The 22,244-nt window shown below is 52.4% G+C and overlaps 9 protein-coding genes across 9 annotated transcripts; 2 read left to right on the forward strand and 7 right to left on the reverse strand.

Annotated features, from left to right (window-relative positions):
• Positions 1 to 599: 599 nt before the first annotated feature.
• Positions 600 to 2,541, reverse strand: N7532_009849 (uncharacterized protein; the record flags this gene model as incomplete). The annotated part of the gene is made up of 3 exons (XM_056622340.1): positions 600 to 1,999; positions 2,077 to 2,307; positions 2,415 to 2,541. The coding sequence occupies 3 exons, from the start codon at positions 2,539 to 2,541 to the stop codon at positions 600 to 602; spliced, it is 1,758 nt and encodes a 585-aa protein (XP_056469756.1).
• An 811-nt stretch (positions 2,542 to 3,352) lies between these two features.
• On the forward strand, positions 3,353 to 3,976 carry N7532_009850 (YbhB/YbcL family Raf kinase inhibitor-like protein; the record flags this gene model as incomplete). Its single annotated transcript, XM_056622341.1, has 1 exon — positions 3,353 to 3,976. One exon carries the CDS (start codon positions 3,353 to 3,355, stop codon positions 3,974 to 3,976), a length of 624 nt encoding a protein of 207 aa, XP_056469757.1.
• A 252-nt stretch (positions 3,977 to 4,228) lies between these two features.
• Positions 4,229 to 6,524, reverse strand: N7532_009851 (uncharacterized protein; the record flags this gene model as incomplete). The annotated part of the gene is made up of 2 exons (XM_056622342.1): positions 4,229 to 4,819; positions 5,661 to 6,524. 2 exons carry the CDS (start codon positions 6,522 to 6,524, stop codon positions 4,229 to 4,231), a joined length of 1,455 nt encoding a protein of 484 aa, XP_056469758.1.
• Positions 6,525 to 8,896: 2,372 nt separating this feature from the next.
• Positions 8,897 to 10,530, reverse strand: N7532_009852 (uncharacterized protein; the record flags this gene model as incomplete). Its single annotated transcript, XM_056622343.1, has 3 exons — positions 8,897 to 9,262; positions 9,312 to 10,190; positions 10,270 to 10,530. The coding sequence occupies 3 exons, from the start codon at positions 10,528 to 10,530 to the stop codon at positions 8,897 to 8,899; spliced, it is 1,506 nt and encodes a 501-aa protein (XP_056469759.1).
• Positions 10,531 to 10,649: 119 nt separating this feature from the next.
• On the reverse strand, positions 10,650 to 12,136 carry N7532_009853 (putative citrate synthase; the record flags this gene model as incomplete). The annotated part of the gene is made up of 4 exons (XM_056622344.1): positions 10,650 to 10,732; positions 10,786 to 11,618; positions 11,674 to 11,871; positions 11,925 to 12,136. 4 exons carry the CDS (start codon positions 12,134 to 12,136, stop codon positions 10,650 to 10,652), a joined length of 1,326 nt encoding a protein of 441 aa, XP_056469760.1.
• A 415-nt stretch (positions 12,137 to 12,551) lies between these two features.
• N7532_009854 (GFA family protein) lies at positions 12,552 to 13,019 on the reverse strand (the record flags this gene model as incomplete). Its single annotated transcript, XM_056622345.1, has 2 exons — positions 12,552 to 12,841; positions 12,899 to 13,019. The coding sequence occupies 2 exons, from the start codon at positions 13,017 to 13,019 to the stop codon at positions 12,552 to 12,554; spliced, it is 411 nt and encodes a 136-aa protein (XP_056469761.1).
• A 536-nt stretch (positions 13,020 to 13,555) lies between these two features.
• On the reverse strand, positions 13,556 to 15,891 carry N7532_009855 (uncharacterized protein; the record flags this gene model as incomplete). Its single annotated transcript, XM_056622346.1, has 5 exons — positions 13,556 to 13,892; positions 14,167 to 14,481; positions 14,555 to 14,659; positions 14,719 to 15,621; positions 15,707 to 15,891. 5 exons carry the CDS (start codon positions 15,889 to 15,891, stop codon positions 13,556 to 13,558), a joined length of 1,845 nt encoding a protein of 614 aa, XP_056469762.1.
• A 485-nt stretch (positions 15,892 to 16,376) lies between these two features.
• N7532_009856 (uncharacterized protein) lies at positions 16,377 to 17,097 on the reverse strand (the record flags this gene model as incomplete). The annotated part of the gene is made up of 4 exons (XM_056622347.1): positions 16,377 to 16,421; positions 16,471 to 16,680; positions 16,760 to 16,878; positions 16,956 to 17,097. The coding sequence occupies 4 exons, from the start codon at positions 17,095 to 17,097 to the stop codon at positions 16,377 to 16,379; spliced, it is 516 nt and encodes a 171-aa protein (XP_056469763.1).
• A 1,272-nt stretch (positions 17,098 to 18,369) lies between these two features.
• N7532_009857 (putative C6 transcription factor (Leu3)) lies at positions 18,370 to 20,671 on the forward strand (the record flags this gene model as incomplete). The annotated part of the gene is made up of 6 exons (XM_056622348.1): positions 18,370 to 18,426; positions 18,501 to 18,607; positions 18,676 to 19,002; positions 19,070 to 19,507; positions 19,568 to 19,824; positions 19,896 to 20,671. 6 exons carry the CDS (start codon positions 18,370 to 18,372, stop codon positions 20,669 to 20,671), a joined length of 1,962 nt encoding a protein of 653 aa, XP_056469764.1.
• Positions 20,672 to 22,244: the final 1,573 nt, after the last annotated feature.

Genomic DNA, 22,244 nt, shown 5'->3' on the forward strand with positions numbered 1-22,244 from the left:
CCCCGAGGACACCATGATTGCGCGTAACGCCGGTGCAGACATCGTCACCGAGCATCATTTCCGTGACTATACCTGAGACTACATCTATCTCGGAGACAGCGATGGAGTCGAGATCTTCGAGCATCTCGCCAGTGCAGGCTCAAGCATCCAGTCGCACCGGCTCGATAGGTTCATCGGTTCATCTTAGGCCGCCAGATCCAGCCCGAACTCCAGCACGGCACCTACAGCAGCGGCAGCAGCAGAAGTAAGAGCACCAGGTGGACTTGGATGGATGGTCAGCATGGTCATTATGGCGTATCTACTATAATCCAATGACATAGGGCCACGGTTGCACGTACACGTTGTGTATGAGATCAAGCACAGAGAGCTGGATAATTTCTTTGGTGTAATGAGCCTTCCTCTACATACTAACTTACTAATAATTTCAGACATGACTTTTTATGGCAAATTTATCGGATTGATTTATACACTAGTGTAGTATTCTATAGTAGAGGATAGAAACATCACATTCGACATGAAGTTGCAGGTTTGCCATCGGTCATCTAATCGATCTTTAATCATGAATATATCGTACGAGGCATCTACTGGTATCAAGTTTTCTAATCCTCTCGCGACAGAAGGCCCTGTGCCTCCTGCGCATCTTCGGTTGGTCCTGCGCGAGATCTGCCCAGCGTTTCTGCCATGGCAAGGCCTTCTTTACGGCCCTTCTCTGCATTGACCATCCAGACAAGTGGGATCGGCATCAAGATCAGGATCGCGATAACGAAGAACCCGGAGCGAACCTGTCCGGTCGCATCGGTGAGCATGCCCACAATTGCCGGTCCAATGAACGAACTGCCTTTGTCCGTCGCTGCGTATAGCGCATAGAAAGCAGCTTCGCTACCGGGTGGAATCAACAGTCCGAAAAAGGAACGGCAGTAGGACGCCAGTCCTCCACCGACAACCCCATGGATGATAGCGAGTGGGAAGATCTCCCACGGTTGCTGCAGGCCGATCACTCCCCAGTTCTTGACGAATGGGATATAAGCCAGCATGCCATATAGCGGGATAAGCTCAAACAAGAAGATGCAGACTATGATTGTCTGGTTCGACTTTAGCTTGAATCGTTGCGACACACGGGGCCACAGAAACGCTCCAGCCATGCCGGACAATGTGGCAGTAATCGACAGCAGACCGATCCCGGTTGTACTCAGTTTCAGCTCGGTACGAGCAAACAGGATGGCAGTGCCAGAGACCGTCGCCAGGGCATCGGAAAGCAGAAACCATGCGACGAGAAAGATCATCACTTCGCGCAGCTTGACGGCTACTTTCACTGTTCCCCACAATGACTTCCAGGCAAAGCCGACCAAGCGCAGCCACACTCGCCATCGGGCAGCGCCGGGCGAGGATGCCGTGTCCAGTGGAGGCCCTGGGCGAGAGCGCAGTAGGCGGCGGGTGACCAGAGTGAAAGTGCACCACCAAAGACCGACCAAAAGTAGGACAAATCGCATGGGCCAGCTTCCAGAGGCCTTCGCGAGAGAGGTCTTATTCAGTGTGATCAATAGTATGATACTCAAAATCTGAACAAACACCGCCGCGAGATATCCCAGACCTACGCCTTTCGATGAGATGCGAGTGGAGAGCTGGAGCTCGGGCGAGGAAGACTTCAGCGCATCCTCCTTGCGGCCGTCTTCGGGGGAGTGGTTCTGTTGGTGATCGTGCATTCCATCCAGGCTATCCTCATCATTCCAGGTATTCCAGTCCGCTCTGTCTTCATCGGGATTCAAATTTGATAGTTCTTCGCCGTCTTGTTTCTCCGAACTCTGAACCGAGGGGTCGTTTGCGACAAGAACGGGGAGGAAGGAATTGAGCACAACGAAAGACGAGCCGAGACAGATCACGCCGATAATGACGAGAATCGCACCGATGATGTATCCCGCGGGGAAGATGAAAATGAAGAGCATGCTTGTAGCCGCACCAACGAATCCAAAAGTGAGGAGCAGGGTTTTGCGATTGTTCTCTGTGTACGAGGTTGTGGTGAGTCAGTTTCTTCTTGTGGTCATGATTTTGCGCAATCACAATGCGACGTGGTCCTACCATAATCCGCCAGGGCACTGAAAGAGATCAGCGTTAGCGCCTGAATGAGCACCGCCAGCGAGAATGTATACATTGCAAAGCTGGCGGTGTTGATTTGAAGCCCAAACAGTCCGACAATGCATTGCTCGTCGGAGTTGTCGGGCGCACCCTCACCCCAGCAAGGGAGGCCGCTCGTCTGGAGCGAACCATGTTCGCGGGCGAGTTGTTCGAGCGTAAGGGGCAGGAAGGATCCTGTCGAGTCATGAGTCCATTGTCACTGTTTATCGAGATATTGGGCCACGGTTTAAGGTTACGTACCGACGCCACAGACGGCAAAGACTTCGGCCGCGATGCCGTACGCATACCAGCCGAGGATCTCCCGGTGGCTGGTCGGGGTAGTATCTTCGCCGGCATAGCGGGGGTCCGTTGCTGGACCTCCTCGGCGGGATCGGGGGCCTTGAGGGCGGCGAGTGTGGACCAGAACATCAAGAACGGGGAGAGTGTGAAGAAGTTGAAGCAGCCATGCCGAGTTCCCCAGCGATGGACCCGGATTCGGGCGGAAGACAAGGCGGGGACAATGTGGTCATCGCGCCGATCGCGATCAGCCAGGAACCGCGTGGGGCCCGGCCCAGCTGGGACTTTGTCAGGCACGACAGCTTGGACGCCGCAGCGAGGAAAGGAGGGAGCGGCGGGGAATTACCTTGAGCAGTGGAACTCGACGCAAGGCAGATCGATGTTGGAGATGGGAAGTTGTGGTGGGGAAAAGAGGGGAAGCCGGGGAAGTTGAGCTAAAGTCACGGTACAATCACAATGTATACTGTCGAGTCTTCTGCATTGTACATAATGTAGTGATTTATCATGTATACTTTGAATCAACAGAGCCACGTCGGTCTCTAAATGCATATGAATTGTGTCTACTGCAGAACTCTGATTTAATAGTATACCTTCATACCTTGTGGATTCCTGATTTGGAATGTATATATGCCGTCTGGCCCGCGGCCCACTTCTGCGTACTCTTGACCTCCAGTAACGAGTCAGAGAAAAAGATCCTACGATCGCGGAGATATCAGCATAGGTGATTGAAGAGCCTTTGCATACCTAGAATCAGTGACCTCAGGCAGAAGCGGCGAAAGCGACGGCAGTTGCTGCCCGAGGCCACACCCGGTTCCGGGCCGGTGCAGGACCGCTGTTTACTCTGTTTACTCTTCTTATGTGCGGCTGCCTCAACTCACTTTCCTGCTACCCTCACGATCCCCGTGTGAAACCTTCCGCTTGCACGCACGAAATTGCGGCGACAATGGGGATTCTCGACTACATCCAGTACGGTCTGGGCCGGGCCCTGTACCCAGTCCGCGGCCATGATTCGCGTCAGATCATCCATCATCCGGCTTTCAAAGACGTTTCGGCTCCAAACATGCTGATCGAGGCTCCTGAGTGTGGCCCGTCCGGATCTATGATGCTGCCCAAGCACTCCGGTCGCGGTGAAGACCTCCTGCCCGAGTTACGCTGGATGCCGCCTGAATCCAACGAGCCCGTGAAGGAGTATGTGCTGATCTGCGAAGACATCGATATCCCCTTACCGCTTGTCATACACCACGGGCTTTTCTGGGCCATTCCTCCCTCTGTGACCTCTGCGGTTCCGGCCAACGTCGCGGCCAAACCTGATGTCGCCAACCAGCGCCGGACCGATGCCGGCTGGCGATTCATTCCAAACCCCATGGGAACCTCGTACGGTGGCCCAGCTCCTCCTTTCGGCCACGGTCCTCATCGCTACGTTTTTACCATCATCGCACTCAATGACACTCTGCAGTTCTCTGAGCCTGAGAAGGCCAGCAAGGATGACATTAAGAACGCAATGGTCGGCAAGGTCATCGGTTGGGGCCAGTGGATCGGCGTTTTCGAACGCATCTGGGGAGCATGAAGAAGCTGTGACAAGACAGACTGGCCTTCTTTCAGTGATACCAGCCGTCTAGTGGGGAGATGACATGGGACACGTATGGTGGGAGAATTGCTTTTCTTTGCTTCAATGGTGCTAGTCAACTCAAACCTCAGTCATCCAAGATATTGATAGTCTCCAGAGATATCCCAGATTCTTCCCTCAACTTTTTCCACACCGTCTTCGTCTATTGACCTCTTCATCGGCTGCTTTCCTTCCATTGAAAAAACTCCCGACTCAGCGAGTGTCGAGACAACCAACCGGCATGGACGGGCTGTGACAATCCCCTTCGATGATTTGCATAAGAACAACCAGTCGACTAATCGTAGACTCAACAGACGCTTCGCACGCTCTCAGCGTGGCAGTGCCATTCCGATGAGCATGGGGATTCTCTAGCAGCACCCGCAAAACGCCTTTCAGACGATCCATCAGTTCCACCAAACAGATCAGACTGCGTGCCAGTAGTGTCCGGACCAACAGCCGGGCCTCTATATCGTCCAACTCCGTCTGACCCAAGATAGCTTTGCTGCGAATGCAGATGATAGGGACTGCAGGCTGTTCAAAGGAGAGCATGGCCGAGTCGAAAAATCCGGACTGTGTTGGCACGTCGTACGCTGACCACAGTGCCTCGAGTAACGGCAGACAATTCTCGGAAAGTGTTGGAAGGTTCGCAAGGGATGACTGCGCTGTCTTGATGCAGTCGGTGCAATGGATCATGGCTTTGCCTTGCAAACACACGCGATGTGTCAAGTCCAAAATGGTTTCCACATCGACCACTGCTTGAACGTTCTGCAACTCCGACATAATCTCCAGGACATCCAACGAGCACTGGCATGGTTTATCCAGTGCCATATTGCGACTAGCAAAATTGTGCAAGGCGCGATGATTGTTTGTTTTCCCCAGGCCTGCGATTCTTTGGAAGAAAGTGAATGGGATACTTGTGCGTTTCCTGGGTTGCGATCGCAAGCCGTCCTTAACGAGTTGCCAACAGGGATTACCGTCGTTACATGGCCTCCGAAAATTACAAGGAAGTGTTGAAAAAGGGATACGCACCACCGCCCACTCAGTCATACTCAGCAGCACTGATGTCAAGCTGGATAGCGCTATCATGAAGCGAGGCATGTGAATTATGAATCGATTGATCATTCTCGGGCTCCAACAAGCGCCACCGCTGGTTTGTGCAGATTAACAGTCACACCTATGGTCCAAGTTACGTATGTATCCGAAAATCGACTCAGAGATGAATCGGTCCCATCTTGGCAGATAGCAAGTGCCCGTGGTATGCTTTCACAGGATTCTATGGTCTGCATTGGCTTTATGATGACTTGACTTCTCGACCGGCTGCAGGAGGCGCTACCAAAATAGTAACAGCCGGCAGAGATTCTGTAGGTAGTCCCCAGTACAGGAGTGCGCGAGCTACTCAATGAACTCAAGAATTGAATACCGGCTGTTTCAGCAGAATCCAAGAGACTCGTTTAGCTAGTCAACTAACGGCCATCTTAATCTTCATCATTATAAGTTGCAGTCTCCTATCCGTTTCCATAATCATCAAAAGCCGACCTCGCGAGAATGCTGCCGCTATTTGCTGCTGCATACAAATCCGAATCCGCCTCACTGCCAATAAAAGCATTGAAAGTCGCGCCTGCAACACCTGCCGTATGAAACAAACCTTTTCCTCGGCCGGAACTTGGAATCCCCCGACCAGCAGGGGACACGTGTCGATATGAGACCTAAAGCCATTACCGGGATCCTTCTGTATGCGACTCATCTGGGGGTTCACTTCGGGAATGCCATTGATGATACCTGGCTTGACTGATGTGGCTGTTGCATCAAGAGAAGTCAAAAGGCTGTCGATGATCACAATAATCACCATCAGAACGTTGGCTTGAGCCTCCGACTGGGAGCATGTTTGACACTGCAAAATGGATTCCGTATGGATGAGCAGTTCTTTCTGGCAAGCCAGTATACTATCAATCCTGGACAGTCCATTTTGGCTCGTTCTGAATTCGAACCTGACGAGCTCCCCGATAACTTGCTTGTAGCAGCTGCAACCAAAATTCATCATTCCGTCGAGCGCAAGTGGGTATTCTGGAGTTTCAGGCGATAATGGATCACTCTTTTGGCGGACTTCTGGGGATTGGAGTCCCTTGCTGGCATTTGGTGCATCTATCAGGATATTAGATGGGGGAACTCTATCCTCGGACCATGACGATGAGAATGATAATGCATCCATCCTGGTGTTGGGCTCGCACATCCAAGGCATACACGCTGTGGCTCCAACACTGAGAGCTTCAGCATGCTCAATAGATTCTGGATTTGAAATCATATGGAACCCATCGATATTGGGTTGAGGTGTTGACAGCTCCAGACCCATTGGTAAAGAAGAGAGGTAACCATCTGAACTGTTATATGCAGGGGACAGCCCGGGCTGCATTATGCATTCCGTGAATGTGTCGAGCTTCTCAAGCTCGAGCTCATCAAATCCATACTCCGGCACTGTAGATGTTGCATTGCTATTTGTTCCGGTCGACATTAGCTGTTGGAGCCAGCCCTCTGGGCCGATATCAACATTGAAGCCTGGGTTTCATGAGCCGTTGGGAATTTTACTACGTGGGAGAAGTATGGAATAACGCACCCGAGTAATCTTCTATATGAGTCTCAGCCACTGCTGGGCCCAGCGCTTGCTGCTCGTGTGAACTCTTTTCGAGAGTGGTGGACAGTTGGGAGTGGCTCTTTCTCTTCGTTGCTCTCCGGGCCCTCCTTTCGCGTTCTTGCCCACTGTGCTGTCGAGAAGGACTCCCACTCCTGTCTTCCACACTCAGGCGGTCTTTCTTCTTCGCTGGTCTTCCCAGTCGCCGAGAGACACTGTATATACATTCTATCTTGTGCTTTTGGCACCTGCGGCACGATGGCCTCTCGTGACTGCATCGAATCTTCGCTTGCTGGCAAGCATTGCATGTCGATCGAACCTTCACGCTCTTGGGTAATTGTCCGCTCCCTCCTATTTTTGAGGCTCTCGGTAAACTCATTGAAATGACAGCGCTAAGGATTTTCACTTGCTGGGTGACGGGCAGGGTTTAGTAACGCCGAATGTATTTTGACATCAACCTACAACGGGCTCGCCCGAAAGAGGATCATTTATCTATTCGATCTCTTACCCCGCAACCCCGTATACCTTCGGCTACTGGTAGCCTATACATTCCGCATCAGGTTATACACGATGCGCCTCGCCACACACCAGGACTGCAGAGACGAAAAGTTACATCCGTGACGGGCTCTCATGACAAATATATTTGTCCCACCCGACCTCTTCGGAGTACCCTGCATGGTCCCCGCGTCTGCATCCTTGATCGGCGTCCATAGATGCGAGTCACCGCTAAGATTGTTAGACATTGGCATCTCTTTTACCTTGGTACATATCATATCTCCCGATATTGGAACTGAAGTGGGTCATGAAAAAGTGGGGTATTGGGATTTCGGTCTGCCACAGGGTTGGGGCACTTTCGCATCATCCGTAGAAACACTGAAGCACAACCTTATGTTTGCGCCATGCCAGCCCAGACAGAGAGATAAAGCATATACGTTATAATTGTAGTGTGGCCTCACAGGTGCTCTGTTGTATTTTACCTTTCTCTACACTGGTCTACTCAGTTTAAAATAATCAAATATTGTGGCTGGCGTGCTTTTGGTCACTATTATGGTGAGTGATTTAAAATATATTCACAGCAATTGTAGTGCAGTGTGCGGTAGTGAGGTACCATACATCGGTCTTTCTCAATTTGGAATTCGGAACACGGTGCACTAGCTCACACGTTTTTTCAATCAAATATCCATTGAAATCTCTTTATCTATCAGTCGGAATCAAGCATTGAACATTCGAGTTAGATTAAGTCGAAATGTATGATTAGACACTCCCCCCCCCCCCCCCCCCCCCCAAAAAGCCGCAGCTGAAAAAGCCATACACTGACAAATCCGACAAGCATCCCGACGATCACATGTCCTAGGAAGATCCTCGGACCCTTTTGCTTGATTTCAAACTTCCGTTGGGCGAGTCGTACAGGTCACCGATCGGAATGAAGTGGTAGTTCCGCTCGCAGGCGGGGTAGGGGCACAATCATTGGAAGCTCTGTTTTGGCCGTAGAAGTAGTTGATGGCTACAGGAGGGTCCAAATCGGCAGCGCGCATGAACTCCCAAAGGTCGAACCCGAAACGTGCTTGCAGGGTCATGGGTGGGATGTGAGAAAAGCAGGATGGGAATTTGTAGGAGGGTGGTTGAACGAAAAGTATGAATACATAGCGGTGGTGCGAGTTTATCGGGGGCTGGGCCGCAATGTAGGGCGCATCATGAGCTGTGGTTTCGTTCCCAGGCCTCAACAAGATGTCGTCTGGGTGGTCTTTGCTTAAGCATTCAAAAAAAAGATGTGGCTGATACCAGTGTAGAATAACTGTTTGAATCTCGGTTCCATTAAGAACCACATCAGGATCTATGGCGAAAATTATGTAATTGGTTTGACAATTCAAACCAGTACTACTGATTTCCGGTGTTTCAATCGTTTCTAAAGCTAGGTTAGTGTTGATCATATACTCTGTACTCGTATTTACCAGTAATGTTAACTATAGATCCAGGAAGAAGCCAGTCATGCCCGGGGTACCGCATATACAGTCTCTGGGCTTTTAGCGGAAGAAATGTTGTTTGTAGATCGGCAAGAAGACCAAGCAGACCAAAAAGTGGGATCAACGGAATCATTGCAGTAGAATGAATGCACTGTCGTTGAAATTCAAAATGATCTGATATGCAAACTAAGTAAGAGCCGGGCGTTTCTTGCTACATATATTCATAACCAAATACATGAGAACCTAGAGTTGGCAAGAGAGCGTCTTATAAAATTTCCCGACTATCAAGGGTCAAAATTGTATCCCTGCTTGTACTCTGCGCCATTCCCAGCCCTTGAAGTATACAAGCAAGAGCAATGGATTGGTAGCTAACAAAGTTGCTGCTACAATGCCGTAAGTCCAACGCACACCCAGCTTTTCAATCAAGGGATTCACAGTTGCAGCAGCACCCGCCCCCACAGCGCAGCGAACAAGGTTGTTGGCTGCCATGGCAGTGGCTGGGGTCGAGTAGTACAGGTCAACAATTAGTACGTTCAGGACGGTGTACGCAGCAATGATACAGAAACAGGAAAGAAAGATCAGTAGTAGAGCAACCCAAAGTGGACAGTTGAAAGACTCCAAGATTCCATATGTGACGATTGATCCTGCCGCGCAAAGCTGCATACCAAAGTTAACATTTGGAATCAAAGAATGACCTAAAACTTACAGTCAACGGCAAGCAGATCTGTAACCGCGCGCGTTCGATTGGGAACATGAGGATATCCTGTTTCTTGTGACAGCTTGTGGTCATTCCTGATTGCCTGATTATTCGACGGTAATTCCAATCGACGAAGAACCCGTTGACCACGGCGGAAAGTAGAGAACCAAGCCCTGCTGGTATAAAACAAAGCCCAATTCCAAGGTCATTCAGATGATACATCGTGTGAAACTGAGCCGGAATTCCTGTCATAAGAGCGTAGTAGCTTCCGAAGATGATTCCGTTGGCGAACAATACTAATCCCACTGGTAGGCAAAAGAGTAGACGCAGAGATGACCAAGGATTTGGTATCGCAATTCGACTCGCGGGACGCACGGGAGAGATCTCACAATGATCCGCTTGACAGGATGTTCGTAAATTAAAAAAGCCCCAAAGAGGGCGATTCCATCGTGGAGGTGATATTCTTCCATCACCCACAATAGCACGACAGGTCTCGGGAAAGAAGAGTAAAAAGGGGATGAAGAACAAGACTGAGAGAGATGTGAGAAACCAAAATACAGCTTTCCAGCCCCAGTACTGTGTTAGAAACCCCCCAATCAAAGGACCGATAGACGGAGCAAGAATGATGCCCAAGGAAGCTATGCCCATGTAAGCTCCTCGTTCAGCAGGAGTAATGATATCGGCCGCAACGGCAGATGAAAGAGCAACTGTTCCACTAGAACCACAGCTTTGAACTGCGCGTAGAATAAGAAGAGCTGGAAACCAGTGCTGAATGGCGAGTGCTATATTTCCTGCAATGTAGACCAAGAAACAGTATATGTAGGCGGGACGGCGGCCGACCTGATCAGCCAACGACCCGGTAAATGTAGGGGCCAACCCTTGACATATCTGGATATCGAAGTTGATTCACTTAGTGGGAAATGCCAATTGATATTTTAAATAATCTTTTCAAAATGAGAGTACTTACCATGTACGTAGTAATGGTCAGATTGATTTCAGAGGGACTGACTCGTAGATCCTTGGCGATGGAGTTCAGGGCTGGGAAGTAAATGTTCGCTGATAGAGGTGAGAACATGGATGCGATGGCAGCAGCCAGTATGATAAGTCGCTTTTGTGTAGTTGAAAAAGCAGAGTGTCGCTCGCTATCAGAGGGAGGAAGCAAGGGCGTTGACTCAGTCGGTGGACTAGCATGGCTACAGCTCGGCTGACATTCGTTGCAGCTATTCATTTGGGCGCGGAAAATGATACATTGATTTCAATATCTTTCAATAATGAGGATTTTATTGAGTGGCTTCAATCTCCAGGTCCACGGAGCACGAGTTGTCATGCTTCACATGCTTCAAAAACTCAAATTCGGGCAACAGGGTATGTGACGACTCCGGTAGTCCCCGTGTAGATATGCGATGGCCGAAAGAGCTTACCGCGTGTGACTAGACCACTAAGGTCAGAAATATACCGACGAGAAGGGATGTAGCACACGTACCCGTGTAATCCCTCCAGTGCGCCATAATTCCCGTAATACGCTGGGTCAACATGGCCGCAGGAATCATCTCGGGCTCAATACCGATTCCCGTGAAGACGAAATTGCCGTAAAAGTCAGCGTTTGGATGAAGGCCTCGAGAAAGAAAATATTCATCGTTGCTGGCAGCCGCTTCGATCGCCTCGGCAATCTTGAAGAAGGGATTAGAATGGGTTGGTAGATCTTGTAAGATCCTTCGGATGAACTGGACGCGCGGATCCACGCCTTTGTATTCTCTATGCCCGTAACCGAAAAGCCTACGCTTTCCAGACTTCACCTCGGTTATGAAATCGGGTACGCTTTCCGGATTTCCAATTTCATTCAGCGCACGCTGCGCGGACTCGGTAGCGCCAAAGTGAAGTGGGCCATGTGCCGCGGCGACTGCTGATATCAGGCAAGATATTGGGTCTGTGAGCGAGGAAGCAGTAACCAATGCAGAAAACACAGAAAGTGCCATTCCATGATCTGCATTGAGCAAGGCAAATCGACGATAACATGACAATTTGGTTGGGTCGGGACGTTGGGTGGACGAGTCTATGAGCCCAGCCATGACAAAAAGATTCTCCCGATACGTTGAATCGATTGAAGGAGCCCTGAACTCGATGCCTTTGCGATGGCAACGGACGGCAGCAAATATCACTGCATAACCCGCGACTGTTTGCAAGATTATTTGGTCACCAAGACCTGGGTCTTGTTGGTACACGTGTGCCAGACTTGACACGCAAATGGGTGTCGGAATCGCAGCCAGGTATGCCGAGAGACCCGCTAAAATCAACGGAAGAGGGGCAGTAGTCCGACTGATTGGCATCCCTTCAGAAAGCGAATCGATTCAATGGAAAGTGAGACACGTACGGCAGCAAATGGATGGCATCATGCACGGCCCTTGGCGTCTCCTGCATATAACGTCCTAGTCGACGACTCAACTCTGTCCGTTGATCTGCAGAGGGATAGACATCCCATAGCATGAGATGAAGCATATCTTCAAATTCCGCCTCCCAGAGCTGTTCAAGAGAGAAGCCCCGAAAGAGCAATTCGCCCGACTCGTGATCACTACATGGCCAGTCAGCACAGAGCTTGACACCTACCCGGAGAGGTGGATTGACGAAAAACTGATTGCAGATTCCAGCACTGCAGTGTTCTGCAGCCCGGGGTCATAGATCCGAAGTCCTCGCGAGACCTGGTCCGCTCGATTGGCCCCTTCACTGGGCGCCGTAATGCGCTTGAGGTCAAGGGCGCGTACTGCATTCCGGTTGATCGGAATGTCATACTTGACACCCGTGCGCGAGTCACGCACGAACAAGGTGCCTGTTGACATAGTATAGCGACAATGGCTGAAACGATCGTGTCCAATCTCTCGATTGCGTCAATCAGGAAACTTTATAAAGCCTCACGAACTGGAACCATCATGTCAATATGGCCCCGCTGCAAAAGCAGGTCTTCTCAAAATCTTCCGCAGCGCTGTCCCACATGAGCAGGCAATATCCCGGTGTCATACCGAATGGTACCAGAGAGAAAGAGCACAAGCAAAAGAAAATGCACCGCGCGAGGTAAGAGTCAATCAAATCGATAATATGCAGTCTTATTCGGCTATTTCACGTATCGTCATCACTCATTCAAAGCTGCACCGAGCCTTGCGTCTTTATCATTTTCTCTCCTCCGTATTCCTCAGATATCACGCATTGAAATTTCGAGGAAGCCACGCATTGTCCAATTATCCGCACTTGGTTCTTTTACTCGGGCATGCCCTGGAAGGGTTTCTCGAGCTTCTCCTGGCAGAAGGGGAGCTTGCTGGCGCACCAGATCTCCACGGTGGGCTTGAGGGTCTTCTTGATCTCGGTGTCGAGAGTACCGGCCTTCAGAGCGATGATTTCGGGGGCAGCATCGGGGTCGTGGGCAATGGGGGAGCCGCACTCGGAGCAGAAGAGGCGGTGCACGGCCTGGCCGGAGCTACCCTTGCCAGCCCAGCTCTTGATTGGGCCGTTGATGGTCAGCTTGTCCTTGGGGACGACGGCGACCAGCGCTGTATTGGATGTCAGCAGCATTCTTTTGTCCCATTGTCTCGCTCCGCATCACGTACAATAAGTGGAGCCAGACTGACGCTGGCAGTCATCGCAGTGGTCATAGGCGGTGATGGCGGGCTCGTCGACTTCTGCGGTGTAAGTCACGGCCTTGCAGAGACAGTGTCCAGTGAGAGGCATGATGGGCGAATTGAGTTGAAAGAGATTCTCACAAGGTGCTCGAAGATGGGGACCTTCTGAGCCGAAGGGGAGACGAGTATTTAAAGGGCAGCTCCCCAATGCCGCCGCCTTCCGTCTTACATCATGGCAAACCCAATTCCAAATTCCAAATTCTGCATGACAAATCTTTCCTTCGCCCCGCCTGCTTCCTCCAGCTGCAACTTTCCCGACTCCGATCGTCTCTGCTCTGCAGCTCCTTCGTGCTCCGGTCCATCGTGAGATCACCGATCCTTGTGTCCGCCCAGGAATCCCCTGCGAACCACCGAAAAGCTTGAAGGTCGAAGGCCGAAGCTCGAAACTCGAAATCTCGAAAGCTGAAGCTCGAGTCCAAGCGCGAGGATCCCGTCTGAATCACCCTGGGCCGCAGCAATATGTGGGTTTCGCGAAGATGTGGGGTCTGCGGGGCGGATGTAGCAGACTCAGGCTCAACAACCCTGGAGGGAAGGGCATTTTCGGGGTTTCTACGTTAGATAAGAGATGCGGTCAGCTCAGTCGAGCTAGTGCAAGCTCTGATACATCCACTGCTGGCCCCTCGTCCTCGTCGTGGAGGGGTTGTGGCGGGGCTGCAGCTGCAGGATGCTGCGCATGGCATCCTCGGAGTCCAACCCGGAGGGCGCTGTCCATTCAGATTGCAGCTGCGTCTGCGTCGACACCAACTGGAATTCTGGAAATCGTGCAGTTGACCAGTCGACTCGAGGCCAACTGCGCACATCGTCTCGTGGGATTGGCAGCGAGGTCGGAGAAGCCGCAAGTCCACCGCGGCGATCGGCAGCCATCCAGTCTGGCGGGTCACGCCAGGATGGCCCCTGCGCGGCGACGCCTGCACTGAGGTGCCTGTTGCATCGTGGATATCAGTAGGCTCGGTTCCAGGTCCTGCGGGCTCCCAAATCTGCGCAGTGGCTGGCTATATGCTACATGCACAAGGTACGCTGCATAGTCGCTGTATAGTCCTGCGCCCTCGACCTCGGTGGGGACCTTTCAGAATTTTGTTCCAACATATGATACCCGACCTGCATGGCCAGCCTCGTCTACAAAGTACTGAATATCGGAAGTCGATAGGTGGGCGACACCATGATATCTATCAATTCTAAAAATATGGAATTCTTACTCGGTGGAGCTCTCCGTCGCGCCGTTCACCTCCTTCTCAATCCCGCTCGCATCGCCATCCGGCGCGTTCTCTTCATCCCTCACCTGTGAACGATTCCTTTGGCTTGTTGGTGCAAACTTGCTTCGGATTCGGATCTGCTTTCCATACTTGTAGAATAGAAATGGTATCACTGCCAGTAGAGCAGCCACGCCACCGATCAGACTGCCTCCGCCGCCCACACCCAGCGCGGAGAACATCTGGTTTGTGAACAGCGGTGCAGCAGCTCCGCAGGCAGAGCGAGCAATCGTGTTTGCGGCAATGGCAGAGGCTGCATACCTGTGACACAGTGGGGTCAATATCCAAGCTTGAATCGGGTGGGTTCATTTTCCACGGCTATTCCCGGACTTACATGAGATACACGTCCACGAGATAGTTCAGATATGCAACAAAGATCAGCAGTAGGCAACTCGAAAGGAAGCACCCGGCGAGAGTCGGGACGATCCAATGAACAGAGCTATTGATGGTCAGCGCTTGGTACAATCCACTTCATAAGCCGGAGAAAATTGAACTTACTTGAACTCGGCCGACCATGCGAACCAGAACATTGTGATCGCAAACCCAACTCCTCCGATCATCGCCAGTGGCAGGCGGTCCTCAGGCTCGGCATCCTCCATCTTCGTCTCGCCCCTGTCGATCCTGTTTTGACGCATGCGCGTGTCTGCGAGAACAATTGCTCCGCCAATTAATGCTCCGACGACAGTGCCAATCAGCGGCAGCTCCCCGACGCCGGAGTTCCACCCGCGCTTCTCTTGGAAGACGATTGGATAAATGCTGAACAGCATATAGAGGAGAGTGTATACAAAGGCCATATAGATGGCGCAGAGCAGTGAGATCGGGTCAAAGAGAATGATCCATGGCCGCACCAACGCCACCTTATAAATGCCAATCAGTGTTCGATCGCTATCCTCTACGGGCGCTCGCACGTTTTCATATCCAAGGATGGCAGCCTTGCGAATGCGCTTCGCCTTGTTGTACAGCACCGTTGGTCCGTAGGTTTCGGGGATGGTCAGCATCGCCAGACAGGTCGGAGCGCCCAGCCAGAGCAAAACATAGAAGCTCCACTGCCAGTTTTTCTTCAACTCCAGAAACCCGGCGACCACAGGGCCCAGGGCCGGTCCCATGTATACCATCGCAGAGAACCCGGCCATTGCATTGGCACGCTCAAGTGGATTCCACAGGTCTGCCAGGACACCTGGGCAGTTACTCAGGCACGCAGACACAAAGGTCCCCGTCAAGAATCGGCCCACCAGGAGCGCTCCAAAATTCGGCGCAAAAGCGCACAGGAAGTTGAAGGCCATATAGCAACCGAAGGTGATGTAGAAGATCCATCGTCGACCGTAGAACTCGGAGAGGGGGCGAAAATGAGCGGACCAGCGCAGTACCCCAGCAGGAACAGGGTGATGGTCAGGCCGGCCGCTTCAGTCGAAATGCCGAAATGTTCTGAGATGGAGGGAAACATCCACTCGGCGAGGAGGAGGCGAAGGTCGCATTCACGACCAACAAAATCGCGGAGATGGTGATCATGGTCCGCCGAGCGAACGACCAGTTTCGGGGATTTTCGATATCATTGGGCCCGAAATCGACGTGGCCGTCGGCGTTGAGAAAGGGAGGCGAATCATCTCGGAGCTGCTTGGACCGGTACGGTTTGTTTGCCGCGTGGGACAAGATTCGGGTGATGACCGCCATCGCAAATGGTGAGTGTCGAGAGCCATGCTGCGCATCTTCAAGTTGAAATTAGAGCTATCGCAACGATTCGGATAACCGGCACCACCAACGACCTCGTATCGGACCTTGCGAGTGCATTAATCCCAGCCGTTACATAATTTCGTCATTGCCCGCTGTTAACAATCACCGAGAAACCGGGGTTAATCTTTTCACAGGTGGTTAACTCCGTGGGGGCTGGTGGAGCACGTTTCTGAGTGGGCAGCGTCCACCAAGGAACCACCCGAACTAACAGGGCGAATGACGAATGATGACCACAGAAGAAGCCAGTGGCGCAGGAGAATTGCCAGATTCGGCTATGCAGAGGAGGCCAAAAGCCAAAGGAGTGGATTGTATACCTTCCACAGTATCAAAATGTAGAAAGGTAGCACTAACTTTACCAACCCTAATGTGTGCTAAATGTCCCGATCCCAACTTTATCTTCACCTCCGCGGCCTTCCTGGCTTCCCCTAAAAGCTCTCGCGCCGGGCTTGCTCGATTTTGTCCGCCGCACTCTATAGCCGACGTCAACGCAATCATCGTGACACCGCCATTTAGACTTACCTGCATCTGCGACGCCATTCCGCCGCTGGGGATCGCACCACCGTAAAACAGCGACTCCGCCCGCTGGGCCTCGCGCGCATCGTCCTTGGTCACATAGACTGGCACGTCAGCCGACACGGGAGGCATCGTCTGTGTCTCGTTCTGGTTGGCAATCGAGCGAACCTGCGCCGACACTGATCCAAACCCGGGTGCGCGATGAAAAGCCCGTCCCTAAACAAAATTAAATCTTCAGTATTTGTAGTTGACTATTGCAGCCCCGTGGTAATCGATCATAAAGATGGATCCCTACCTCTGTCGACTGCATTTCACGAGCATCATCTTGCGTGATTTGGACCGAAGGCTTGCGCGAGACCTCGTCAACCTTGCTATCAAAATTCATCTGGCGCATGGCGATGCTCTGTGCCGTTGCTGGGAGCTCGTCAGTTTAGATCGCGTCCCTCTCGCGGCACATCGGCTGGGAGGGCTCCCGGGCTTATGCTATGTACCAGCTGGTCCGCCGCGGACCGGGCCGCGTCCGGTCAACTCGCTCTCGGCATGCGAAATCATCGAAACATCGCCGGGCGTGATGCGCTGGCCCGCTTCGGCAGCGTGCTTCAGTTCGGCGACGGACGGGATTTCGAAGCTCATGGCGGATCTTATTCTCACTATGCGAACGTATGTACAATTGTGGTATTTTGCATCCCCAGTACGTAGTTTTTATTTTGGCGCATTTATATAAAGTCGAGGGGCGGTGATGTCACCGTGAAGAAATTGCTCGCCTCAATGAGGAGGTGGCGCTGCCACTCGATCTGGTCTGGAACCATAAGTATGACAGTTGATGAGTGGGAATATATGCAAGACACTTATGGAGGGAGAATGAGAGAATACGAGGCCTTTGGGCAATTCAAAGATTTGAGAATAGCATTGACCAGCATCACACATGCCCAGGTGGTCTCAGTCCACTGATGTGTGGATTGCCGATGTCCGGTATACTTTCGCAGAACAAATTGCCCACACCGGGTACACCACGATCGGGGACTACCAGGTGCCCGAGGAGAGAACAGTGTGGCGCGATTAGCTCCGATCATACAGTGCCTTTCGGCTCAACCTCGTTCTGGAACCTGGGGAAACACCGATGCTTGTACATCTACGCCGTAGCAAATGGTATTTGTTCCTGGCTAGGTCAAGCATGTGTATCTGCAGGTAGCCGTCGTCGCACATCACAACACTCGTGGCGACAATGGCTGACAGCCTTGACCGTCATGTCTGTCAAACATCAGTTATGTTTCTTTGCTCGAATTCAGGCATTGTTGCCGGCATGTCGAGGATAACTCCCGTGCTGGTCAAGCCGAGGTTCCAAAATATGTCTCATGAAAGTCACACTTTATATCCGAAAGGCGTGTCTGGTGAGATGGTAGTCAGTGTTCAGGCTGTACAAATATGCTGTGTCCAGAATAAGTCAGGCTCCTATAAGGCACCAGTGTTCACCGTCATCCCCTACTGGTGGGACAGATTTCCTGGCGTGACAATTGTGGAGCAGTTGCAAATTAAGAGCCCCTTTCACAGGGTAGCAGGTACCGATTAGACATCGCGTTCGGTAATGTCGTTATCGTACACGTTAATTTGCAATTTCAACAATCAATACAACCTCCATTCGGTTGGTTGTTTCCTGAGGGCGGCAGGGCGGCCGAAGAGAGAAGGGGGACTGCGGGTGTTTATAGTCGGCCGCGCTGACCGCCACGCCGGTTCCGCATAGATTTACGCCTGTCGGTCCGGGACCGGCTTTTCTCACCTCGCTCCCACCGGTCTCGCCTAGACCTCTTCCAAGTACTGCCCATTCCATCTCGGTGCTGGTTTTTCCCATGGCAGAGTATGAACTACCTGGATCTTTGCCCCATTTCTCGGGACGCTAACCGAATCATGCGCAGGCCGTTGAAGAAAGGCAAGAAGGCGTGCACCGAGTGCCGCCAGCAAAAGGTCCGACTGGCTTAGCTTCATGGAAATTTCATCTCTAGCAACATTTACAGTGGATCTAACAATTGTCTACACAGGCAAAGTGTGATGTCTATCTCAATCCAGATCAGCCGTGTACCCGATGTCGCAGGGTCAATGCAAACTGTGTCATCTCCGACCCATTCAAGCGAGAGCACAAACGCAAGTATGCAGCCGGCTCCCATATTGAGTCGAACCTCTAGAGGAACAAAATTGAGCTGACAGTATCTATAGACGCATGTCCCGGCTGGAGCAAGAATCGGAAGACCTGCGCCGCAAGCTCCGGGCCTCGCAACCAGCAGATCCGCATCCATCACCCATTGCCCTGCTGACAGCTGCGGCGGAGATGGGCTCGAGGTCTGAACCAAACAGCGATTCACTCTCGGGAACTCCTCATATACCGCCGCCATCGTACCCACCGCAACTCCTTGCACCAAACGGTTTTGGGGTATCACCTTCGGCGCCGGGACCGGGACCGGCAATGGAGGGAGACACAACCAGGGCCCAAAGCCTGCATGGCGTTGAGGTCCGGAGTGATGAAATTGACGATTTGTTTCATCTGTACGTTTGAATCAATCTTCCGACCACTCAGAATTCTCAATGGCTCATTGGCTAACCTACCGTCAAGTTTCTTCCGCCACTATGCCCAGTTTCTCCCCATCTTGGATCCACAGACACGACCCAACACGTACTATGCACAGTCGCCTTTCCTATTCTGGTGTGTGATTGGGGTATCATGTCGAGCCTATCCCCGTAATCCGACGCTGTTGATGGCGCTGGCTCGGAGTGTCATCGAGATGGCCTTCTTGTCAGCATTGTCGACATCGCCGCCTTGGCATACGATACAGGGCCTTTTGCTGCTCCTCAACTGGCCATTTCCAAAAGGGGAACATCCGGATGTGACCTTTCCGCTGAGTGGGATGCTTTTGCATATTGCCATGCAGAATGGTCTTCACATCCCAATGTCCAGCCACGAGTTCTCTCGTGTCAAGATTCCGGCGCCATGTGAGGCCGACTTGGTTCGTCGGTCCGAACTGTGGGCACATACTGTTATTGTATATCAAAGGTGAGCAACACGTCCGAAAAAGAGATTGTAGAGCTCTAACTCATTTGTAAATGTCAATAGGGTTTGCGTGACCAAGGGCCAGCTACCACGAGCGTTTAACCTCTCACAAGACCCGTCGCAGCGACAAGTCCTGTTCGACAAGATTGCGCCATGGATGGTGCTGAAGCTGCGATGCCAAGAGCTGATTGCGAAATGTAGCGAGGCAGTATTGGAAAACGGTGTACGCTCAATGTCGTTAGACCAAGAGCGTGCTCTGGATATCCTTCTCCGTACCTACGAGGGCCAGGTAGACGATTTGGAGTTGCAGGCTGTTACGGGTACGTTCTGAACTTCTTTACCTGTGAGCCTCTCGCCAAGTCTACAAACTCGGTCCTAATGCTATCTTTAGATGATGAGCGATTCGACACCGGCCTTTGTCGCATGGCTATTCAGAGTTTCCACTTCTTCAAAATGCAGACGCTCGTCTCCAGTGCCTTTTATCCGCGCATACTGGTCACGGCCTGCAGCTTGATTGACTACGTGCAATCTCTGACCGATCGACTTGGCTGCTTGGCGATGTGCCCCGTCCAGCTTGGCTTTGGGCTTCTTTTGGCTTCAACGTCACTGCTTCGAATTCTCAAGAGCAGCACGGCTTCCCATGGCCTTGAGACAGTTCGCGCACGATCAGCGCTCTTTACCGCGATCAATGTAGCCAAGCAAATGTCTGTTGACAGTGCCGATCTTGCGGCGAAGACGGTCACCGTTCTCAATTCTATCTGGAACAGCAACAAGGCATTTCGCAAAGCCGACGGGGGCGAGTATACTGCGTTGCGCATCCGCAGCCGATTGGTGCTCAGCCCTATCCTGGACACGGTGTGGTGGTGGAGAGATGAATTTGATCCACAGTCACGGACCATGCGATCCGTCGTCGAGCCCTCCGACGGTAATGTCTTCATGACCTCACGTTACCTTGCCGCTGCTGATGCAAGCACAGGAGCTGGGATGGACGCCAATCGTGACCTGGTCGGAGGCACGATGGCACCCGCCGGCGCTCCGGCACAAAACAACGCATTCCACCTGGACGAGCAGTTCCTGGCCGACTTTGAATGGGCTCTGGGCGACGATGCACTCTTCTCGCTCGACCCACTCCCAGCAAATTGGACATCTTCCAACAATCTCCTCTAGTCCCCAAGCGCGTGCTCGAGCACTAATTCGGTCGGAACCCACCACAGACGTCGCTTTGCGGTATCGCTGACACCGAACACCCCTAGAATAGAAGCAGCTTTAGCCATTATTATCCGGCAGATGCCGCCAACACCTGTTCTGTTCTATCGCGAGGGTCATAGCGGCGGCCGTTCGACCCAGATATCCAGGACATGCACCCCAGAAAATGCGACGGATGCCCTGCGATAACCGCTCCTTGCTAGATCCGTCCTAGAGCATGTCAAATGTGAAAGAAGCGATTCGGGGGCGGAGCCGCGGTGCACCCCCAGGCTTCCAACAGGGATCCAACAGGGCACTCGCAGGCGTGCCTATCTCACCCGGGGAATTTCCCGAGCTCGCTACTCCGCTGGGCCGTTGGATGGGGGCCAAAAAGCTCGTACAGACTAATCTGGAAGCTCGAGGCTGAACGATAGTATCTATGGCATTTATCAGTTTTTCATTGAACGCGAGCTGTACCAATGCACATTCTAATCCACCATCAGGGTCCATCGCCACAGCATCTACATGCTGACCGTGGCTTTCTTCAAGAACGCCAGCTTGACTCAGCTCGGCGTCTGCAGGGTCCAGCACGTGCGTGGGACTGGAAGCGTGAGCATTAGGATTATTGCTCTACCATGTTGCTATCGCCGCCACCGACTGTTCCCCCTGGATGTTGATTGCAACCGAACACCCCGGTTCACAGCCAACGGGGGCAATTCTTTTACCTCAAGAGTTTCAAACCCGCGTCGCCTGACCACCCTGGCGCTAGTATACTAGCCATTAGTATACAAGTATCGTATACTAATTAATATCCTAGTCAGTTTGTTGTGTCCGGCCTGTTTTGACTCGGCGTGGGATTCCCCGCATTTTTCGGGTGCGGGTCGATCGTGTTTCGAACCTCCATAGCGCCCCAGTACCCTGTGCACTGTTTCCGGCAGGAACCCGCTACGATCAAAGAGATGCCCGCATTCCACGGCGATGGCGACACGACGTGGCCGACCGCATGCGATTCCGACCCAGACCTGGTTCGAGATGCAATTATCCGCCTGTCTCAGCTGTCGAGGCCTCCCACTCGGTTTTGTCACGCGTGTGCCACACCTCCGACGGACGTGCGGGCGTAAAGGGAATCGTGGCACCTGGGGGCCAACAAGAGGCCAGGTTCCCAGGGCTGCTCGTCCAGTGTGGCGCCGGGGGATGGCCCAACCAGGCACGCCCCGCCGCGCCGCGGACTCGACGAGCCCCCGCTTGCAGCAGTTCGGGCGACGCTAGCAGGAAACGGGCGGCCCTACACAGGCTGTTGCGGGCATGTAGTGGCTCCAGATAGTCCAAGATGCGCCCCACCCGCCCGCTCCGGCTTATCACTGACAAGCTCGTCGGACAAGGTTATATTCGACTAGGCGGAACTCGGTGATTGGAAATTGGCTACTTAGGGGGATGTTCTTGGTGGATCGCTCTATCGGCTCGCTTCTGCACCTCCTGTCTCGAATGCCGCGGCCGGGGATGCTCTCTGTTTTCTAGCGCGTGGCAACTATAGCGCAATGGCCACGCCATGGTG

Source organism: Penicillium argentinense (assembly GCF_028826775.1).
Source record: "Penicillium argentinense strain IBT 30761 chromosome Unknown utg000010l_segment0_segment0, whole genome shotgun sequence".
Classification (NCBI taxonomy): Eukaryota; Fungi; Ascomycota; class Eurotiomycetes; order Eurotiales; family Aspergillaceae; genus Penicillium; species Penicillium argentinense.